Below are 19954 nucleotides of genomic sequence, written 5' to 3' on the forward strand. Positions count from 1 at the left end.
CCCTTTTGGGTCGTGACCCCCACATTTACAACACCATGACATTTCAGATGTAAATATCTGAAACTGAAATTGACTTTTAAAAATGGTATAACTGTGAAATTGACCAAAATGAATTGGTAGGGCCCTACAAATAACTAATGCAAAGGCAGGGAATCCATTGGGAGGGGGTTGCTAGCAGTGAGGGCACAGTAATGGTAGTGAGCCAACTAGTTGGATAGGAGGCGGGTGGCAGCAGCTTCAGGGAAGACCGTGATAGCCTAAAATGGCAGTGTCCACTTTGTACACCAAAAGTCTAATGTAAAGTAAAATATGAATATTGGTGAAATCCCTGTATTGTTATCTCTGGTGAATATGAATAAAAGATTGCCCCTGACCTTGTTTTACAAATAAACAACTTGGGTTCTTGGCTATTGTAATGCATCAAACATGGCTGTTAGTTTAACACTGTAGTTTGGTGGTAGAGGGTTTATGTGAATTCTGGAATTAAGTTAATCACATTTTTGTAAATTGATTTTTTTTTAAGAAAAATAACATTTTTAAAATCTTATTTTAAAACCTAAAATTATTTAATTTTACTAAACCTCTCAATTTAGATATGGTTTGATATGTAAACATTGTACTACCTTTTTCTTGTACAGATTTATATATGCTGCTTTTCAACACTGCAAATTGTTGCAGTCCATAGAATTTTTTGGTGAGGTTTTTGGGAAAATAGCTTAATTCACTAAGTTCTTTACAATTGAAGTGTTTAGTATACCTAAGAAAGTGTATTTGAAACAGTAGTATTCTATTAGTTGAAATAAATTAGTTTACGGGGTTTATTTTAAGGGCAGAGTTGTATTGTGGATACACATCACCGTCCAGGTTATTGTACTACAAAGACATATCACACAATACAACACTAACCAAACTGTGTTCTGCTGGCAGTTCTTCTCATACTATTGATTTTAATGCTAGAATTCCTGGGCCAGAGAGGGATAGTGGCCAAGATAAATTGCCTGCATTCAGATACTTTGGTAATAGAGGCATGAGGAAATTAAGCTCTGTGTTTAAACGTTGTGTGTCCTGTTTTAATGTCTGATTTAATATAGCTAGAATGTCTGTAATGAAGTTTTCCCTGAGGTTTAAAGTAAAGCTTCACCTGTAACAGGGTGTTTTGTACAAGGGATAATGGGAGTCTTGCTGGTCCCTGAATGGTTTAGTCAAACACTTTTCTTTTAGATTGCAATTAAGGATTGCAACCCGTGGTGTAGAACAACTGGCAGAAGGAGGTAGGATGGTCTATTCAACATGTTCATTGAATCCTGTTGAAAATGAAGCTGTGATTGCATCCCTGCTGGAAAAAAGTGAAGGTGAGAAAATGAGATATCTTGGCTAAATATTTACATTAAAATCTTATTGGTTCACAATAATAGGGGGAGATGTGCAGATTAGAATTCCAGGGATGAGTGCAGTATAGATGAGAAACTCCCAGTGGGTGAATGGGAGGGAAGTGGCCTTATTTTCTCCTCTTATATCAACAGCTGTAATAAAAGCTCTCTAGATCAAGTGAGGTCTCCTGAGACACCCTATCAGAATTGGTAGATTTTATAGCTGTAGCTGTTGGATTTTAAAACAGTTCTGTAAATGATGTACCAAAGACCCATTCAGACTCAGCTGTGCTGCCTCAGTAGCATCAACAGGAGTTTAAAAAGTAGTAAACATTTATTTTTGTCACTGTAGCAAGCATACATGGAGCACAACTGTTGAGTAAGAATGTGCCATTTTAACATAACCAAGTCTCCAAATAGAGCCCCACCTTAAAGTTGGATGCCACTGTCTGCTTTTGGTGGATGGAACCAATATTGTCTTGTGGCCAAGTTAAGCTCGGCAGTAGGGAGCACAGTTGGCAGCAGTATCTGACTGCTGTGAAAGAGAGCAGAATTGGGGCAGTAGCTTGCTTAAACAGCAGAGTTGTAGGGAAAGTAATTTTCACCCCATATTTTCCTCCACCACCACCAGGGTGGGAGGAGGATCAGATGCAGCAGTAGTTGGTAGTAAGTAGCCTAGGCCTGTTTGAGGGATGTTACCAAATATTAGGGAATGACATTAGCTCATGGACAACTGTGTTCTAGTGGCTTCTGCCTGGGGACTAAGAGTTATGAGTCAGCTTCGAAAAATGACACCTCATTGCAATCTGGGTAGTTTACAATTATGTTTTTCTATTTTAAGATTTTTACATTTTTATTTACTTATGGAATACCTGTGCAAATAAGAGAGGTGACTGCTTGGTTGACAAAGGGGAGTAAACTGACAAAAGTACTATAAAATGCACAAAGCAAGTAAACAAAAGCAGTAAAGAAAAAGACCTCTCTCTGCTCTTTCATTTATAGCAATCCTGAGTTACAGCAATTTAATAATAATAAAAACAACAGTGTGAGATTTTTTTTTAAACGGGTAATGATTCAAATATACTTAAAGGAATAATAGAAAATGTAATTTTGTTCATGTTCAGGGCATCTTGAAGCATTTTACCAAGTAATGAGTTAAATACTGGAAATAGTCTTTTGTTGAGGGACTGTTAGGCTATGAGGCATCAGAGTTTAAATCTATCAGGGTTGAAAATGGGCATTGTATTTAATTATAAAGTCATTTTCAACAGCCAGTGTTGGTAGCATTGTCTTTTTATCCTTCACTTTCATCTGTTGTCAAACTTCATTAAAGTTCTTATTGGACTTTTAACAATCTGTTCATAATGATGTGTAATTTCATATCTTCTTTGTTACCTTGAAGTACAAAATGTATTACAAAATAACTATCTCTATCTTACCCAACATGGTCTAAAATTTTATAGAAAACCATGTTTTGAAAGGTTACATAGAAGTACACCTCTAAACAATTGCCCTGAAGTTTATATTTTCAAGAACACTTATTTGCTTTTGCATATTTGGCTTTCTAGGTGCCTTAGAACTTGCTGATGTCTCTTCTGAGTTGCCAGGCTTGAAGTGGATGCCAGGGATTACACAATGGAAGGTATTCGGAAGATATTTCTGTAACGATATATACCATAGTCCCAGACTTGATGCATGCATTGTTACCTGCACAATTTAGGGCTCTCAGCATCCTACCCTCTTTTTGGGTACTTAGGAAGTAAGGAACCCAACTTTACCCCTCTGTGGGCTCTGGGCTCTACTCCTCAGTGGACTCAGGGCTCTGCGGGGCCTTTTAACAGTGAAAGAGTCTTACACAGTAATATCCTATTTATTACAATTACCAAAACAGAATACACACGCTAAGCATACAATGCTCACCACTCCCAATACAGCAGATGAACTTTTCGTGATGGCCAGTCAAGATTAGATTGTCTGGGGCTCCTGTTTCTGCATGTCAGGTCGTTGAGGTCTGACAGCTCTGATCTTGGACTGTGTCCTGGAGTTAGGTTCCAAAGAACTTCCCTTTGGACCCCACTGTATATAGTTAAAACTTGGGTCCTACCTACCTATACCTTAACCAGTAATTTTAAACTAAAGTACTACAAAAGTGTTTTTCACATTATGAAACCATTCTTTAACCAATCCTAGCAGATTACGAAACAATTCTTTAACCAGTTAGACCCCACCATCTTAGTTTATTTAAATCTTGTGAAATTAGTTATGCAACAAAGAATCAGACAGAGACCATACAGATTAAACAGTAGAGAAGTAGGGACCATAAAGGGCAAACAATAGAGAAGTATAGATTTCACAGTCACAACTGTTAAGTGGTTCCTTGCCAGACAGAGTATCAAACAAAGTTTTCTTTAAACATCTTACACTCTGTTTCTTTATCTGGAGATGGTGAGCACTATTAGGACAAGAGTGCCTGCCTAACAGCCTGGTATTACGTTGTTTTGATGCAATTTAGGTGGAATGGGAGAATGACTCTCTGCATCTTAGCTCATGTTTGCTGTTTCTCACTCTTGCTGCTGCTTTTACTGCAGAAAAAGGTGTCAGACCTTACAGCTTTGAGTGTAAAATCAGGCAGGAACTCAGAGTTCTAAAATTGAGGTATTAGCCTAAGCTAATAAAACTGGAAGAAGTTAAATGATAGCAATAAATATGCCACCAAGGTTTTTAATCCTCCCCAGCTAGTACACTCTACAAATCTTTGAGGCTCCACTAATGCAGTCTCCCGGGGGGAAAAATCACCATCATGTTTCTTAATTTTGCTTTTACTTCATCATTTCAGGCAGTTCTATCTCCCATTTTGTTGATAATCCTGTCAGATCCACTTTAAATTGTCTCTTACCTTTAGGCATGAAAAGTTACAATCTGTCACAAGAGGAAGCCACCTGGCTTCTTTCCCATCCTTTTTTAGCTGCTGGGATGCTCCAGCCAGTCATCTGTCCCTGAGGCTCTGTAGCTGAGCTGGATGCTTGGGAAAAAGGGTCAAGAAGTGGACAGGTCCTTCAGACTTATTGAAATACAGGTAGTCCTTGACTTTACGATGTTTGACTTACGACGAACGGCACTTAAAACGTTTCTGAATTGATACCCTGATCTGACTTACAACAATTGGTTTCGACTTTACGATGCTTGGTCCCGCAATAGAGTGGATTGCGGTTCCAAACTACGACTTTCTACTTATGATGCAATTTTCAAGAGCCAATTGTTTCTTAGATCCAAGGATTGCCTGTATTCTTTCAGCAGAAAGCAAACTTAGAAGGTTGCTTTAAGTTTCCTGACATTTCTGACACGGAAGGCTGAGCCTTAAAATGTGTACCTGTGTAGTAAATGCAAAATGGGTAATGGCATATGCAATTTGGAATCTTGTGTTTTGCATTTACAATGTAAGTACACACTTTTCGAAGCTTCGCCATGAAATAGAATCTGTCTGCAGAGTCATTTGCAAAATAGACCTACCTGCAAGTAGAGGGGAAGCTAAAAGAAAGGAAAACGGGTGACATGGGATGCCAAATTTATAAAACAAACAAATCTTGCTTTAGTATTTACCTTAGAGGATCCTAGCAGATGAAATGTATTTATGGATAGAATGGTGGTTTGAGAGCGTGATTCCAGTTGTTTTAAGTTGCATCTCCAGCTTGACCATAAATGAAAAGGGGTTCAAGTAGCATCCATAGTTGTATGCAAATAGCAAAGCACAAAGTGACAAGATTTTGCTTTTCCTTGAGTGGGATTCATACTTTACTTTTTAAATAAGCAAAAAGATAGGGTTGACTGCTTCAGTCAAGACGCAAAATATCCAGAAAGAATGTTAATTGATGTACTGCATTTCTGTGAATGTTTATGCTAAAAATTGATCTCAGGATAGAAATCTTCTCCATAACGTTAAGATGTATATATTCAAAATAATGCACAAACACTATGCAGAGAAATACTGGTAGATTTACTTGTCTCGAACTCATGTCTTCTACTTGAGAATGTATGTTAAGCCTTATTTTAGTGCATTTGTGGATGGTGCAAATTCCTGGTTTTCATTGCACATCATTTTCTCAAATAAATCTTCACCACTGAAACTTGTAATGCTCAGGTTTGTCCAAAGGTGTAACTAGCTTCCTTTAAAACTACAGTCTTTATGGTGGCTTTTAAGTTAGCTGATCATGATGTGGGGGAGGAGAACATATCTTATTCAAAGATGCCCATTACAATTCCAACACACCAATATGGATGGAACTCTCTCAGGTCAAAGTTGTGAGATTCAGCAGAGGTCACCTTATGCTTTTTCTGCTGAGGTATATAGGCTTTCCTTGGTACTTCCATGGCTGTTTCCTTTCTGACTGTATGTCAGAACATCATGCTGAAGGAGACCCCATCATGTCCATGGGATGTGGACCAGAGAATGAGAACCTGTTGTGTATGTTTTCATAGATTTTAAGACTGGAACGGACCAATAGATCAGTCCAGTCTGACTACTTGTATAACACTCTATAGAATTTCACCAGATTACCCCTGCATTGAGTTCAGTAATTTGTATAAAGTACATTTTCAAGATAAACAGGTTTTGTACAAGGCTAATTCAAAAATGGCTGAATTTTAGAAGTTGCAACTTCATGTGCTAGTCTAGAAAATTCAAAGTATAAGTGACTGAAATTTAGTACAAAAACCCTTCATTATTATGTTGTATGTGATAACAAGAGTAACATAAAACCATAAGTATTGTGTGAGCGGTTGTGGTTTCATGCTGTTGCTTCATTGGAGTTCCACAACTATGTACTTTTGACATTGTCCAAATGTGGAAGTATGCAGTTAATTCAGCAGAATAGAGCTACTCCTTTTTTGTCTTAAACATATATTAATGTGATAAGAGATTAAATTAATCATACAAGTCAGGAAAACGTTACCATTCTGACAGAAATATTGACTTGATATCCTTGCACATATATAATGATTTTTTTTCTTGGTAAATGTATCCCGTATAAATATACTCAGACTAATAATACCAAGTTAAGGTTCCTACAGGATTTTTAAATTTCCCACCTTTTTTGATGTGGTTAGTTTTTCAACCTGCATTATTTATTTTTTTTGTGTGTGTTCCTTCTGTATTTGTTAACAAGTAAATTAACATCAAATTTTATTCCTAAATGAACAACTGGCACTGGTAATCTTGATACAGCCATTTTTAGTTGTTACACAGGGTTGCCAACTTTCTAATTCCAGAAAACTGAACACCCTTGCCCCGCCCCTCCCTCTGTTGCTTGATCGTCCTCACCCTCTCTTGCTCATTTTCACTGCAAGACCCAAACAGGCATATTTATTGTTTTGACAGATGTATTAAGTTCAGGTTTTATTTGTTACAGGATGCTAGAGCTGGCAGCCAAATAAGTCAAAAAGGGTAATTTAAAAAAAAAATGAAATTTCACAAAGATGGTCATGATTCTTTCCCTCCCCTCTTCCCATTTTTCATAACCAGCTCCATGTTTTTAGTTCACTAAAGTTATTTTAATTTTATGCATGGAATTAGGACCACATATTATCATAGCTACAGTGGGTCCATTAAAGGCCTGAAGCCTAAATACAAATCCATAGAGTATAACAACAGAAATACATACCTGTCCAGATACCTATATAAATAAATCTGTAGAAACTGACTCCCACACCTACATTCAGATACACACGTGTATTCATGTGTACACATCTAGCATTCATTAAAACATATACTTCTACATTATTTAATTATTACAGTTGTTGCTTAGTGCCTAGAAACCCCCAGCTAAGTTGAGGGCTCCAGAGTGGTAGATGCTGGTCATACACGTAAAAAGCGATAGTCTGCAACAAAGAGTTTATAATGTAGGTAGAGAGAAATGTATGATACATTGGCTCTTCTGCAATTACTAGTCAACAACATTGATTTTTAAGAAATAATACATTTCTTTTAGAGTTCCCTTCTCTTTTAAAAACTTATGAAATGAATTCACATTTTATGTCATCATTTTTTTTGCGCAAGCCAGTAAAAAGAATAAAAGTCAGAGTTAAGCTGCAAATTTTATTCACACAGGTATATACACGTGGCAATACACGCAGCTCCCTACAAAAAGACACACAGTCTCTTACACACACACACAATGCATGCATGCCCACATTGACTTACACAGATATACTTTTTCATACACTTGTCCAGGGGCTGCCTAAATCACCCAGCTGGGAAGGGAGGAGAGGAGAGTGGGCTGGAGGAGAAAAGATGGGGGTGAGGTGGGGATGGAGGAGAGAGGATTGGAAGGGAAAGAGGTTAAAGACAAGAGCAGGGTAAGGGTGAGAGGGGGCAGTGGAGGAGAGGAGGAGGAGGTGTGGGGGGTATGTGGGGTGGATAGGGATGCAGGGGGAAGCAGAAGGCTATAGGTGCATGAAGATATGGGGGGCACAAGGGTGTATAGGGACATAATGGGAGTGCAGCAGTGTATGGAGGTGAATGGTGTATAGAGCTGTGGGGAGTGAAGGACATAAGGGTGGCGGCTCTGGGAGCTGGAGAGGATGAGTTGGAGAGTGCTGTAAGGGTTACAGGGCTGGGATGGGTAGGTGTGGGTGGCAGGACGGGATGGGGAGGGATGCAGTGAGGGGGGTGGGGGTTGGGATGCAATGACGGGGTGATGGGGGTGTGTGGAGGCTGGGATGGGGAGGGATGAAATGACTGGGAATGGCGGCGCAGGAGGGTTAGAATGGGGAGGGATGCAGTGAAGCGGGATGGGAGTGCAGCCCAGCACTCGGAGACAGGGATACACACACCTCAAACTGCTGGGTGCCAGCAATAGGGAAACAGACAGACCGCGATTTGCCACAGTGCCCGCACCGCAGCTCAAGCCCAGTCACACAAGGCACGCGAGGAGAAGGGGTCCGGGCAGCAGTGGGAGATGGACATGCCATGTGACCCCTCAACAACCGCATGCTGAGCGCTCGCAAGTCACACTTGCACTAGTTCCTCCCCTGCCGTAACTCAGACAGTAGGAACTGCAGGCGTGAAAGCACGTGGACCTCGCTGGCTGCCCCTAGGGCTAGGAGCTGGACATGCTGGCTGCTTCCCAACCCAGGAGCCGCATGGCACGGTGGCTATCAGGGAGTCTGCCAGCCCCACTATGCGGCGTGGCGGCGCCGCCAACTGGACAGTCAATGGCACGGTCAATGGTGCTGACTGGAGCTGCCACGATCTCTTTTTGACCGGGTGTTCCGTTCCAAAACTGGACACCGGTCACCATATTGTTACGGGATGCAAAATTGCAGGCTGAAATGACATTGTCCCATTTTCCCATGCAGGTAATGCTAAAAGATGGACAGTGGTTTGAAGCCTGGAAGGACGTGCCTTCTAACAGGCAGACCCAAATTCGGCCCACCATGTTCCCAATAAAAGATGAAGAAAAAATGAAAATAATGAACCTGGAGCGTTGGTAAGTTTTCCTAGAGTGGTTTAAAGTGATAGAGAATTTTGAGGTTTAGCTTTTATGGCGATGGGAAGACACCTTGCGGTAAGTGGCAGTTTAATTTTAGGAATGAATTGTGAGCTAGAACTAAACTTTTAAGTGGCTAGAATGCGGTGTTCATTATAAGCATTGGTAACTGGATACTATGAATAGAACCCTAAAAATACATATGGCATTAAGTATCAGAGGGGTAGCTGTGTTAGTCTGGATCTGTAAAAGCAGCAAAGAATCCTGTGGCACCTTATAGACTAACAGACGTTTTGCAGCATGAGCTTTCGTGGGTGAATACCCACTTCTTCAGATGCAAGTGGTGGAAATTTCCAGGGGCAGGTTTATATATGCAAGCAAGAAGCAAGCTAGAGATAACGAGGTCAGTTCAATCAGGGAGGATGAGGCCCTGTTCTAGCAGTTGAGTGAAAACCAAGAGAGGAGAAACTGGTTCTGTAGTTGGCAAGCCATTCACAGTCTTTGTTTAATCCTGAGCTGATGGTGTCAAATTTGCAGATGAACTGGAGCTCAGCAGTTTCTCTTTGAAGTCTGGTCCTGAAGTTTTTTTGCTGCAGGACAGCCACCTTAAGGTCTGCTATTGTGTGGCCAGGGAGGTTGAAGTGTTCTCCTACAGGTTTTTGTATATTGCCATTCCTAATATCTGATTTGTGTCCATTTATCCTTTTTCTTAGAGACTGTCCAGTTTGGCCGATGTACATAGCAGAGGGGCATTGCTGGCATATGATGGCATATATTACATTGGTGGACGTGCAGGTGAATGAACCGGTGATGGTGTGGCTGATCTGGTTAGGTCCTGTGATGGTGTCGCTGGTGTAGATATGTGGGCAGAGTTGGCATCGAGGTTTGTTGCATGGATTGGTTCCTGAGCTAGAGTTACTATGGTGCAGGGTGCAGTTACTGGTGAGAATATGCTTCAGGTTGGCAGGTTGTCTGTGGGCGAGGACTGGCCTGCCACCCAAGGCCTGTGAAAGTGTGGGATCATTCTCCAGGATGGGTTGTAGATCCCTGATGATGCGCTGGAGGGGTTTTAGCTGGGGACTGTATGTGATGGCCAGTGGAGTCCTGTTGGTTTCTTTCTTGGGTTTGTCTTGCAGTAGGAGGCTTCTGGGTACACGTCTGGCTCTGTTGATCTGTCTCCTTATTTCCTCGTGCGGGTACTGTAGTTTTGAGAATGCGTGGTGGAGATTTTGTAGGTGTTGGTCTCTGTCTGTGGGGTTAGAGCAGATGCGGTTGTACCTCAGTGCTTGGCTGTAGACAATGGATCTTGTGGTGTGCCCGGGATGGAAGCTGGTGGCATGAAGGTAGGCATAGCGGTCGGTAGGTTTTCGGTATAGGGTGGTGTTAATGTGACCATCAATTATTTGCACCGTAGTGTCTAGGAAGTGGACCTCCCGTGTAGATTGGTCCAGGCTGAGGTTGATGGTGGGGTGGAAGCTGTTGAAATCGTGGTGGAATTTTTCCAGAGTCTCCTTCCCATGAGTCCAGATGATGAAGATGTCATCAATGTAGCGTAGGTAGAGAAGGGGCGTGAGTGGACGGGAGCTGAGGAAGCGTTGTTCCAGGTCAGCCATAAAAATATTGGCATATTGTGGGGCCATGCGGGTGCCCATAGCGGTGCCACTGATCTGGAGATATATATTGTCATCAAATTTGAAATAGTTGTGTCTGAGGATAAAGGCACAGAGCTCAGCAACCAGTTGTGCTGTGGCATCATCAGGGATACTGTTCCTGACAGCTTGTATTCCATCAGCGTGTGGGATGTTGGTGTAGAGAGCCTCTACATCCATGGTGGCCAGGATGGTGTTTTCTGGAAGGTCACCAATGCATTGTAGTTTCCTCAGGAAATCAGTGGTGTCACGGAGATAGCTGGGAGTGCTGGTGGCATAGGGTCTGAGTAGAGAGTCCACATATCCAGACAGTCCTTCAGTGAGAGTTCCAATGCCCGAGATGATGGGGCGTCCAGGATTTCCAGGTTTGTGGATTTTGGGCAGTAGATAGAATAGCCCTGGTCGGGGCTCTAAGGGTATGGTGATTTGTTCCAGTGTTATTTTAGGGAGTGTCCTGAGTAGATGGTTCAGTTTCTTAGTGTATTCCTCAGTGGGATCTGAGGGAAGTGGCAATAACATCAATATATTGATGACAATATATATCTCCAGATCAGTGGCACCGCTATGGGCACCCGCATGGCCCCACAATATGCCAATATTTTTATGGCTGACCTGGAACAACGCTTCCTCAGCTCCCGTCCACTCACGCCCCTTCTCTACCTACGCTACATTGATGACATCTTCATCATCTGGACTCATGGGAAGGAGACTCTGGAAAAATTCCACCACGATTTCAACAGCTTCCACCCCACCATCAACCTCAGCCTGGACCAATCTACACGGGAGGTCCACTTCCTAGACACTACGGTGCAAATAATTGATGGTCACATTAACACCACCCTATACCGAAAACCTACCGACCGCTATGCCTACCTTCATGCCACCAGCTTCCATCCCGGGCACACCACAAGATCCATTGTCTACAGCCAAGCACTGAGGTACAACCGCATCTGCTCTAACCCCACAGACAGAGACCAACACCTACAAAATCTCCACCAAGCATTCTCAAAACTACAGTACCCGCACGAGGAAATAAGGAGACAGATCAACAGAGCCAGACGTGTACCCAGAAGCCTCCTACTGCAAGACAAACCCAAGAAAGAAACCAACAGGACTCCACTGGCCATCACATACAGTCCCCAGCTAAAACCCCTCCAGCGCATCATCAGGGATCTACAACCCATCCTGGAGAATGATCCCACACTTTCACAGGCCTTGGGTGGCAGGCCAGTCCTCGCCCACAGACAACCTGCCAACCTGAAGCATATTCTCACCAGTAACTGCACCCTGCACCATAGTAACTCTAGCTCAGGAACCAATCCATGCAACAAACCTCGATGCCAACTCTGCCCACATATCTACACCAGCGACACCATCACAGGACCTAACCAGATCAGCCACACCATCACCGGTTCATTCACCTGCACGTCCACCAATGTAATATATGCCATCATATGCCAGCAATGCCCCTCTGCTATGTACATCGGCCAAACTGGACAGTCTCTAAGAAAAAGGATAAATGGACACAAATCAGATATTAGGAATGGCAATATACAAAAACCTGTAGGAGAACACTTCAACCTCCCTGGCCACACAATAGCAGACCTTAAGGTGGCTGTCCTGCAGCAAAAAAACTTCAGGACCAGACTTCAAAGAGAAACTGCTGAGCTCCAGTTCATCTGCAAATTTGACACCATCAGCTCAGGATTAAACAAAGACTGTGAATGGCTTGCCAACTACAGAACCAGTTTCTCCTCTCTTGGTTTTCACTCAACTGCTAGAACAGGGCCTCATCCTCCCTGATTGAACTGACCTCGTTATCTCTAGCTTGCTTCTTGCTTGCATATATAAACCTGCCCCTGGAAATTTCCACCACTTGCATCTGAAGAAGTGGGTATTCACCCACGAAAGCTCATGCTGCAAAACGTCTGTTAGTCTATAAGGTGCCACAGGATTCTTTGCTGCTTTATATGGCATTAAGAGAGAATTATAGGTTGATTTCAAGGAAGATTGTACTACTTGGTGACAACATAAGAACAAATTCTGGGCTTCATTTACAATCTGGCAGAATTACTACAAGTGTATACAGGGCATGAAAAGTGCTATGTAACAGCTAGGTATTACTGTTAGATCTCTTGATTAAAATAGTAGTGCAGTTAAACAACCAGTTGTGTGCAAATTGAAAAGCCTTTCATAGTGAATAATCTTTAAAATAAATAAATAAAAATCAAGCATTTAAAATTCTCATTTTATCAACGCTAAAGTTTAGTCACATTTAAAACTAAGGATATTTTACAACTGATGCAATTCACTATAGGAAGCTAGAATATTTCATTTAGACTCTGTTTCTAACTTGATGATTTCATCTTCCTAATTTTAACAGATACATAATTTACACTAAAGTAAATGTGAGCATGTTTCTTTCAGTATTTCATAAAAACCTGATTGCTGGTATTGACCATGAAGTACTTTTTTCCCTCTCCAGCATTAGAATATTGCCACATCACCAGAATACTGGAGGTTTCTTTGTAGCTGTATTAATAAAAAAATCGCCAATGCCATGGAATAAACGCCAATCTAAGGTAATGTTCCTTTTTAAAGAGCAGTGATGACAGCATATATTAAGTTTTGGAAGCTTTCATAAACTATTTAGAGTATTATTGGAAAAACCACAGTTAATAAAGGTAGTTGTCTTTCATGTTTGTGTGGGCCTTTCACACAGCAAGAAGGTAAAGGAAAACATCTAGAAGCAGGTTTTCAAAAGCACTTAAGGCAGGGATTCATAAACTGGGGGTCAGGACCCCTCGGGGGGTTGCAAGGTTACTACATTGGGGGGGGTTGTGAGCTGTCCGCCTCCACCCCCAAACCCTGCTTTGCCTCCAGCATTTATAATGGTGTTAAATATATTTAAAAGCCTTTTTAATTTATGGGGGGTGAGGGAGTGTTGCACTCAGAGCCTTGCTATGTGAAAGGAGTCACCAGTACAAAAGTTTGAGAACCACTGACCTAAGGTATTTAGGGTCCCATAGTTTGTAAATCCCTTTTAGAAGTAGGAAAATGAGATTGTGAAACCCCAGTAAAATAGAAAGGCAGATAGTGTACTGAAAGAGAACTTTTTTTTAAACTGACAAGATTTCAAGTTGATGTCCCTTTAACTTAAAACATTGCGTCTCTTTAGAGGGGAATATTCCTCATGGGAATCACTTGGAACAATGAGGTGAAGTGACTTGCCCAGCAGGCCAGTAGCAGAGCTAGAAATAGTTTCAGTCCAGTGGTTTCTTCACTAGGCCGCTATGTGATTCCTCAGTGTTCAGTCCCCCCTTCTGTACATGTTGTTACAATGGAATGGAGATAATGGTCGTACTTTGAAATGTTTGCAATGTGTAGTTGCTAACAGGGCTGGGGAGAGAAATTTCATCTATGGTCTGTCTCAAAAGCTTGACAGTTTTATTATATTGTTTTATAATTTTCAGTGTGTGAGAGAAGGTGTCTTCCTCTCTCCTTCTGCCTTCCACCTCACCATTCCCTTCAACATGTACCCCCTCCCCAGGGGTGAAAGTAACTTAAAGGACTTACCAATATGCCGGAGTCCTGAGCGGGGGCGTGGCCTCAACCGGAAGAGGCAGGGCCTTTCAGGATTTAAAAGCCCTGAGGCTCCGGCTGTGGCTGGGAGCCCCTGGGCCTTTAAATAACCCCGGAGCTACCAGTGGCAGAGGCGGCTGGGACCTCCGGGGCAAATTAAAGGGCCTGGGGCTCCGGCTGCCACGGAGTTCCGGGCCCTTTAAATCACCACGGGAGCCCGACTGCCAGAGCTCCGGTGGGGATTTAAAGGGCCCAGGGCTCCCTGCAGCGGCAGGAGCACCGGGCCCTTTAAATCCCTGCCCGAGCCCGGCTGCCAGAGCTCCGGCGGTGCTTTAAAGGACCCGGGGCTCCCTGCAGCAGCTGGAGCCCTGGGCCCTTTAAATCACTGCCGCAGAAGCCAGTCCAGTCTGGCGTACTGGCCCGTACCGGCTTACTTTCACCTCTGCCCCTCCCCCATCAAAATGTCCAGCACCCCTATAGAAACATTAATATGTAAGAAGTTGCTCCTTGCTGTCTCATGCCCTATGCTGCTGCATACACATATCACAGGCCTAGCAGCAGCAGTTTCGAGGGCTACACACTACCTTGGTTATATAATCTGAGCTGCATGCTGAGCTGGCCCCTCAGTCCTACTACCAACCTCCAGCTGCGACGGCTGTATCTGCTTCAGCCAGGCTTTTCCAGCCGCCAGTCTCCAGCTGCACCCAGCCTGCCCCTCCTCCAAACTGTACCACTTCCCCACAGATTGACCAGCCTCCACACAGGGAATATTTTAACTATTCATTTTCTGGATTTCATGTCTTTAAATTTGTTACCTTCATTCCCACTTCCTAGATCCCCAAACACAGTGAGAAAGTAAGGGGCTCAGCCCCCTGCTGAGGGGTAGGGCTTCCATATATCCTAGCATGCACACCAACGGGGAGAATTGAGGACTGTCATGCCTACATCCCAGTTTCTGCTATTCCTGATACTTTCCAACCATTCCTGTGTTCTCTCTTTCCACTTTCCTTAATTTCTACTCCCTCTACTTTACCAGAGGTCCCCTCCCCACCATCCCTTAATGGAGACCCAAAGCCCTCTTCCCCTATTGCCACCTACTCTTGCACCCCTAGTTGCCATTCCTCTCCCCCTAAGCATTCTCGGGGGGGGGGGGGGGGGGAATGTTTTCCAGGAAAAAATTTCAGTGCCTTCTGTACTCAGATTACATTTCTCAAAACAGACACACACACCAACAACTTAATAAATGGCCTGAACAACTGGGTAGACTTTAGAGGACTTAGAAAAGTTGAGGTTTCAATGGAAAGCTGATCTTAACCTTAACTATAGCAGAGTTCTCACTCTGCTGTAATGGGGTGCATAGAGACCAAATACAGTACATGTATCTTTGAATGGATGGTAATGTGACCTTTGGGGAGCTACTTTATCCATGGTGTATACAATTAACTTTTATGTGAATGTTAGTGAGAGCTGAGCATATGTTCGTTTTAGGGATAATGTAGGCATTTTGTTATAACAATTGTATCTAACTTTTTCTTCATAATAATCTGGAACAGCTTCAGCGCAAGTTATCACAGAGAACAGGAGACATTTCAGCGAGTGCAGCTGCTGCAGAAGATGGCTCTGTAGAGATTATTGAAGAACCACCAGATGCTGAGGATGAAGAGACTAAGGAAACTCAACACTTGCTGAATGCAGAGAGTGAGCAAAGCAAGAAAGATGGAGTATGTGGGTAAGCATCTGTCCTGTCCTGTCCTTGCTTCCTAACTGAGTGTCTAACACAAGAGTCCCATGCTCGGTGGAGAACTCCAGTTCTGTTCAGTTCTTAAATTGTATGTCTAATTTTAAAAAGTGGACCTAATAGAATACACACTGCACTTTCCATAACATGATCGTTTGCTTTAATTTTGCCCTTTTCCCTTGCCCTTTCCTTAGATTGGTGCTAAAGACATTTAAAGAGCTTGCAAATACATTGCTGACTGTGTGTGTGTTTGCTGTACAAGACTCGGTTCTTGTACAGTTCCAGTCTTGATTATCTTACTCTCGGAATACTCAAAGAACTGGTCTGAACAACTGGGCAGCCCAGAGGGAAGGGTGCTGACTTAGGATGCCTTTTTAATAATGGAGTGATGATGCCTTTTGGAGACATGGCTCAGTTTTTGTGAGCTTTTTTAGAAATGAGTTTAAAAGAGGAACTTAAGAGAGTAGGTCTGTGGTACACTGGGATAGGAATGGCGTTTCAGGCATAGAAGGCACCATGGAAAAAAGCATACAAGAGTGAGGAGGAGGAAAGGGTTTCAGTAGTGAAGTGATGAGACTGACTATGGATAGGTAAAAAATGAGAGCACCCAACTCTATGTTGTCTATATTAAGGTACCAGTGTTTTATGGTCTCAGATTTTGTTTATACCTTCAAAAACATTTCATGGGTATTTTAAACCCTTCATTTCAATGTGCCAGCTGTGCAAGCAAAGGTTTACATCACATCTAACACACTTCAGTGCTTGATTTTCACTCACACTACATCAACCTTCTATCTGCTTCTTACATCAATCCTGTCATAGCAGTATGGAAACAATTGCGTCTTCTGGCTCCTCCAGAGTCCATTATTTCTCCCTTCCCTACTGAGGAGGGCAGTACTACTTTCAAGAGTTGAGCTGTTGCTGCTCCTGACCCTCTTCTCTTTGCCTTATCTCCCACCTGCCTTCCCATTTGTGTCTGAGAAAACTTCTCAGCATGCTTCACAATTGCTCCCTCCATAAGCCTCTGCTCATCTTCCAACTGCCGTATATTTCTCTTCTGCCATCTCCATCTGAGTTTTCAGTGGTTAAAATTGTAGAATAGTATTGAATGCTAGGTGAAGTATAGGAAAATGTCAATGCCTGGTTTTGTACGTTTGTTACTATTTGCAGAACAAGCATTGACTAATGAGTAAATCTGCAGTGTTTAACAAAATATTTACATGAATTTACTTCTAGACCACCACCATCTAAGAAAATGAAGCTGTTTGGATTTAAAGAAGATCCATTTGTGTTCCTGTCTGAAGATGATCCATTGTTTCCACCCATCCAGTAAGGAGAAATTCTGTCCTTTTATTCTGTAATAAAGATTTCAAAAGTAATTCATGATCAGTTCCACAGGTGAATAGGTCTAGTATAATTCTTGGGGGGGAATCTAGATTATTGCTCATACATAAAGCAAGCTTCCTTAATTTTAAGATGACGTGAACATACTCAAAACTATAACTCTTCCTTTTAAATGGAAATAGCCAAGTAAGAATGAAAATTGAGTTGAGCTTAGAAATATTTTCAGAATGTAGGTAAAGCATTCAACATGCAAATTTTCAACTGAACTTTATTTTTAAAATATAATTTTTTTTCTCTGTGAATTGTCTAAAATGTTTTGATTCTATGGAGTGCATGGATTAACCTCATGTATTCTGAAGCCAAACCATCTGTTGAGTGGCTGAGTCGGGAGGGGGTTGTGAGGAATAGGTTAGTCAATAAATTGTCATTTACTCAATCTTGAACTTGGGCAAACAAAACATAAATATTATGTCCACAGGAAGTTTTATGCATTGGATCCTTCATTCCCCAAGATGAATTTACTAACGCGAACTCAAGAAGGAAAAAAGAGGCAGCTATACATGGTTTCTAAGGAGCTAAGGAATGTATTGCTGAACAACAGTGAGAGAATGAAGGTATAACTCTTATTTTTTAGATTTTCAGCAAGGGGCCCATAGGCAGTCAGTGTGTGGATATTGTTTGTGTATCCCTCCAGAACCTAATGTGTGTCTACAGAAGCTATCTGCTGCTGTGACTTTTACTTAGTCTAAATGGGTGTGTTTTGTTTCCTCTTGCCTTATTGTCAAGGAAGTGACTGTCTGTCTGAATTTTTGGTACCCAGTCTCCTCCAAGACTGGAAGTAATATTACTTCTACAAGATGGAGGAAGGGAATTCTTTAAAGTGGAGATGGTGCCACCCTGCACAATGAAAATAAAATAAGTGGAGCGGACCATACAATAGAATTTGTATAGATACATTTTATTCTTATGACCTGGGATTTGTAACAGTGGAGTAGAGCTGGTTGGGAACTTCTCAGACAAAACTTCTTTTGTTGGAAAAATAATGATCCTTTGAAGCCAAAACTACTACTGTGAGTGCTTGTCTGTATGAGTTCCACATCAAGTACACATGTGCTCTATGTGCCAAAGATTGGAACACTGTGGTCAGCAGTGTCTGTTGTTCACACCTGCACCCTGCAAAGCCTGGGGCCACAGGGACATGCCGGCCACTTCCGGGAGTGACACAGGGTCAGGGCAGGCAGGGACCCTGCCTTAGCTCTGCTGCACTGCCTGGCTGGAGCCCACACCCTGCACTCCTCCACATCCCAGCCCTGAGCTCCCTCCTAGAGCCTGCACCCCAGCCCAGAGCCCCCTCCAGCACCCAAACTTCCTCCCAGAGCTTGAACCCCTTCTTGCAGCTCTGCCCCAGGCTCAGCCTGGAGCCCTCTCCCACACTCTGAACCCCTTGGCCCCAGTCCAGAGCCTGCACCCTAACCCTCTGCCCAGTGAAAGTGAGTGAGGGTAGGGGAAAGTGAGCGACGGAGGGAGGAGGGATGAAGTGAGTGGGGCAGGGCCTTGGGGAAGGGGCAGGGCAAGGGTGTTTGGGTCTGTGAGATTAGACAGTTGGCAACCCTACCTGAGGGGATAAAAGAGGGCAGAGCAACCAACCAACCATCATTTCCTTTCACTGTCCTTGACTGTTAGAACCAGTTGATAGTGTCCCATCTCGTCTGCTCGGATATTAGTTTACCTGTAAATAGTTAGCTATTGGTAGTTAGGGTATATTGTAATCTGATAGGTTTTTAGTTTATTTGGGGGTTTTTTGTTCTTTGTTTTTCCCAGTGGGGAAATTTCCTCATGTCTGCTCAAAACTCCCCAGGTTTTAAATTGTGTTTGTCATGTGAGGCTGCTGTGTCCCTTAATGACAGTACTCTACTCTAATTGTCTTTACTGCCTGGCTGATGGACTTGTTAGGGGAAAATGTAGGGATTGTAAGTCCCTTATGAAAAGGTCTGCTAAATTCAAAGAAAACAGGCTAAAACTTCCTCTGTTAGAATAATCAGTGTAACCTATTTCAGACCCTGAAGGGAGATAGGATCTTCCCAGTCTTTAACAATTGTCAACTGAAAGTGTTCCTGCCATGGCCTGAGCCTCAGAGGGTCACTGTTGCCTCAGCCTCTGCTGGGGCAGATAGCAGAAAAACCCTATTACCAGAAGTAGCGTAGGGCTCAGTCCTCTACTAAAACTGCTCCAAAAAAGAAAGGAGAGATTACTCTTCCTTGCTCTTCACAGATTGCTTCTAAAATTACCTCAAGTCCCTTCAGGTCTCAAAGAGAGACCCTCTAAGAACTTGGGGCTGCTGACGCCTGCTTCTCTTAGCAGTGGCACTGCGCTCCTCAGCTCTGCTTCCTTCAGCTCCAACACAGTCAGAGCTGTTAGCTTTAGGGCCAACTCATTCATGGCAGTGCTTTAAGGTGCCAAGGTTGCTGCTGCCATCTGTACCAGCTGTATCTAGGTCTAAAACCTTGGTATTGGATCTGTCCCCAGCAGAGTGCTGATGTACACAGCATGAGTGGATCTGACTGTGACTGCCCTTTGAGCCTCCATTGCTGTCCAAGTCAGGACCATTGGGGTTATTGCTTGGGAGTCCTGTAGGATCTGCCCCTCAACAGCAAGATGAAGCTGTGCTGTCGTCTTCTTCTGATAGTGAGGATGCCTCACCTTCATCAAGGTTGCCGTACTATGATCCATATAAGGTGAGGATACAGACTAGGGTTAAAGGCAAACTAAAGTAAGTTAAGCCAGTTC

At 42.8% G+C, this 19954-nt stretch overlaps 1 protein-coding gene across 3 annotated transcripts in view; it reads left to right on the top strand.

Moving 5' to 3' along the window:
* The window catches only part of NSUN2 (NOP2/Sun RNA methyltransferase 2), a 57765-nt gene that overhangs the window by 16385 nt on the left and 21426 nt on the right, over positions 1–19954 (top strand). For all 3 annotated transcript variants that reach the window (XM_045005000.1, XM_045004998.1, XM_045004999.1), the window contains exons 9-15: positions 1222–1352; positions 2939–3012; positions 8724–8854; positions 12989–13085; positions 15639–15814; positions 17060–17152; positions 17646–17781. In XM_045005000.1, coding sequence (XP_044860935.1) covers positions 1222–1352; positions 2939–3012; positions 8724–8854; positions 12989–13085; positions 15639–15814; positions 17060–17152; positions 17646–17781 — 838 coding nt within the window. The remainder of the gene's footprint in view (positions 1–1221; positions 1353–2938; positions 3013–8723; positions 8855–12988; positions 13086–15638; positions 15815–17059; positions 17153–17645; positions 17782–19954) is intronic.

This window comes from Mauremys mutica, chromosome 2, assembly GCF_020497125.1.
Source record: "Mauremys mutica isolate MM-2020 ecotype Southern chromosome 2, ASM2049712v1, whole genome shotgun sequence".
NCBI lineage: Eukaryota > Metazoa > Chordata > Testudines > Geoemydidae > Mauremys > Mauremys mutica.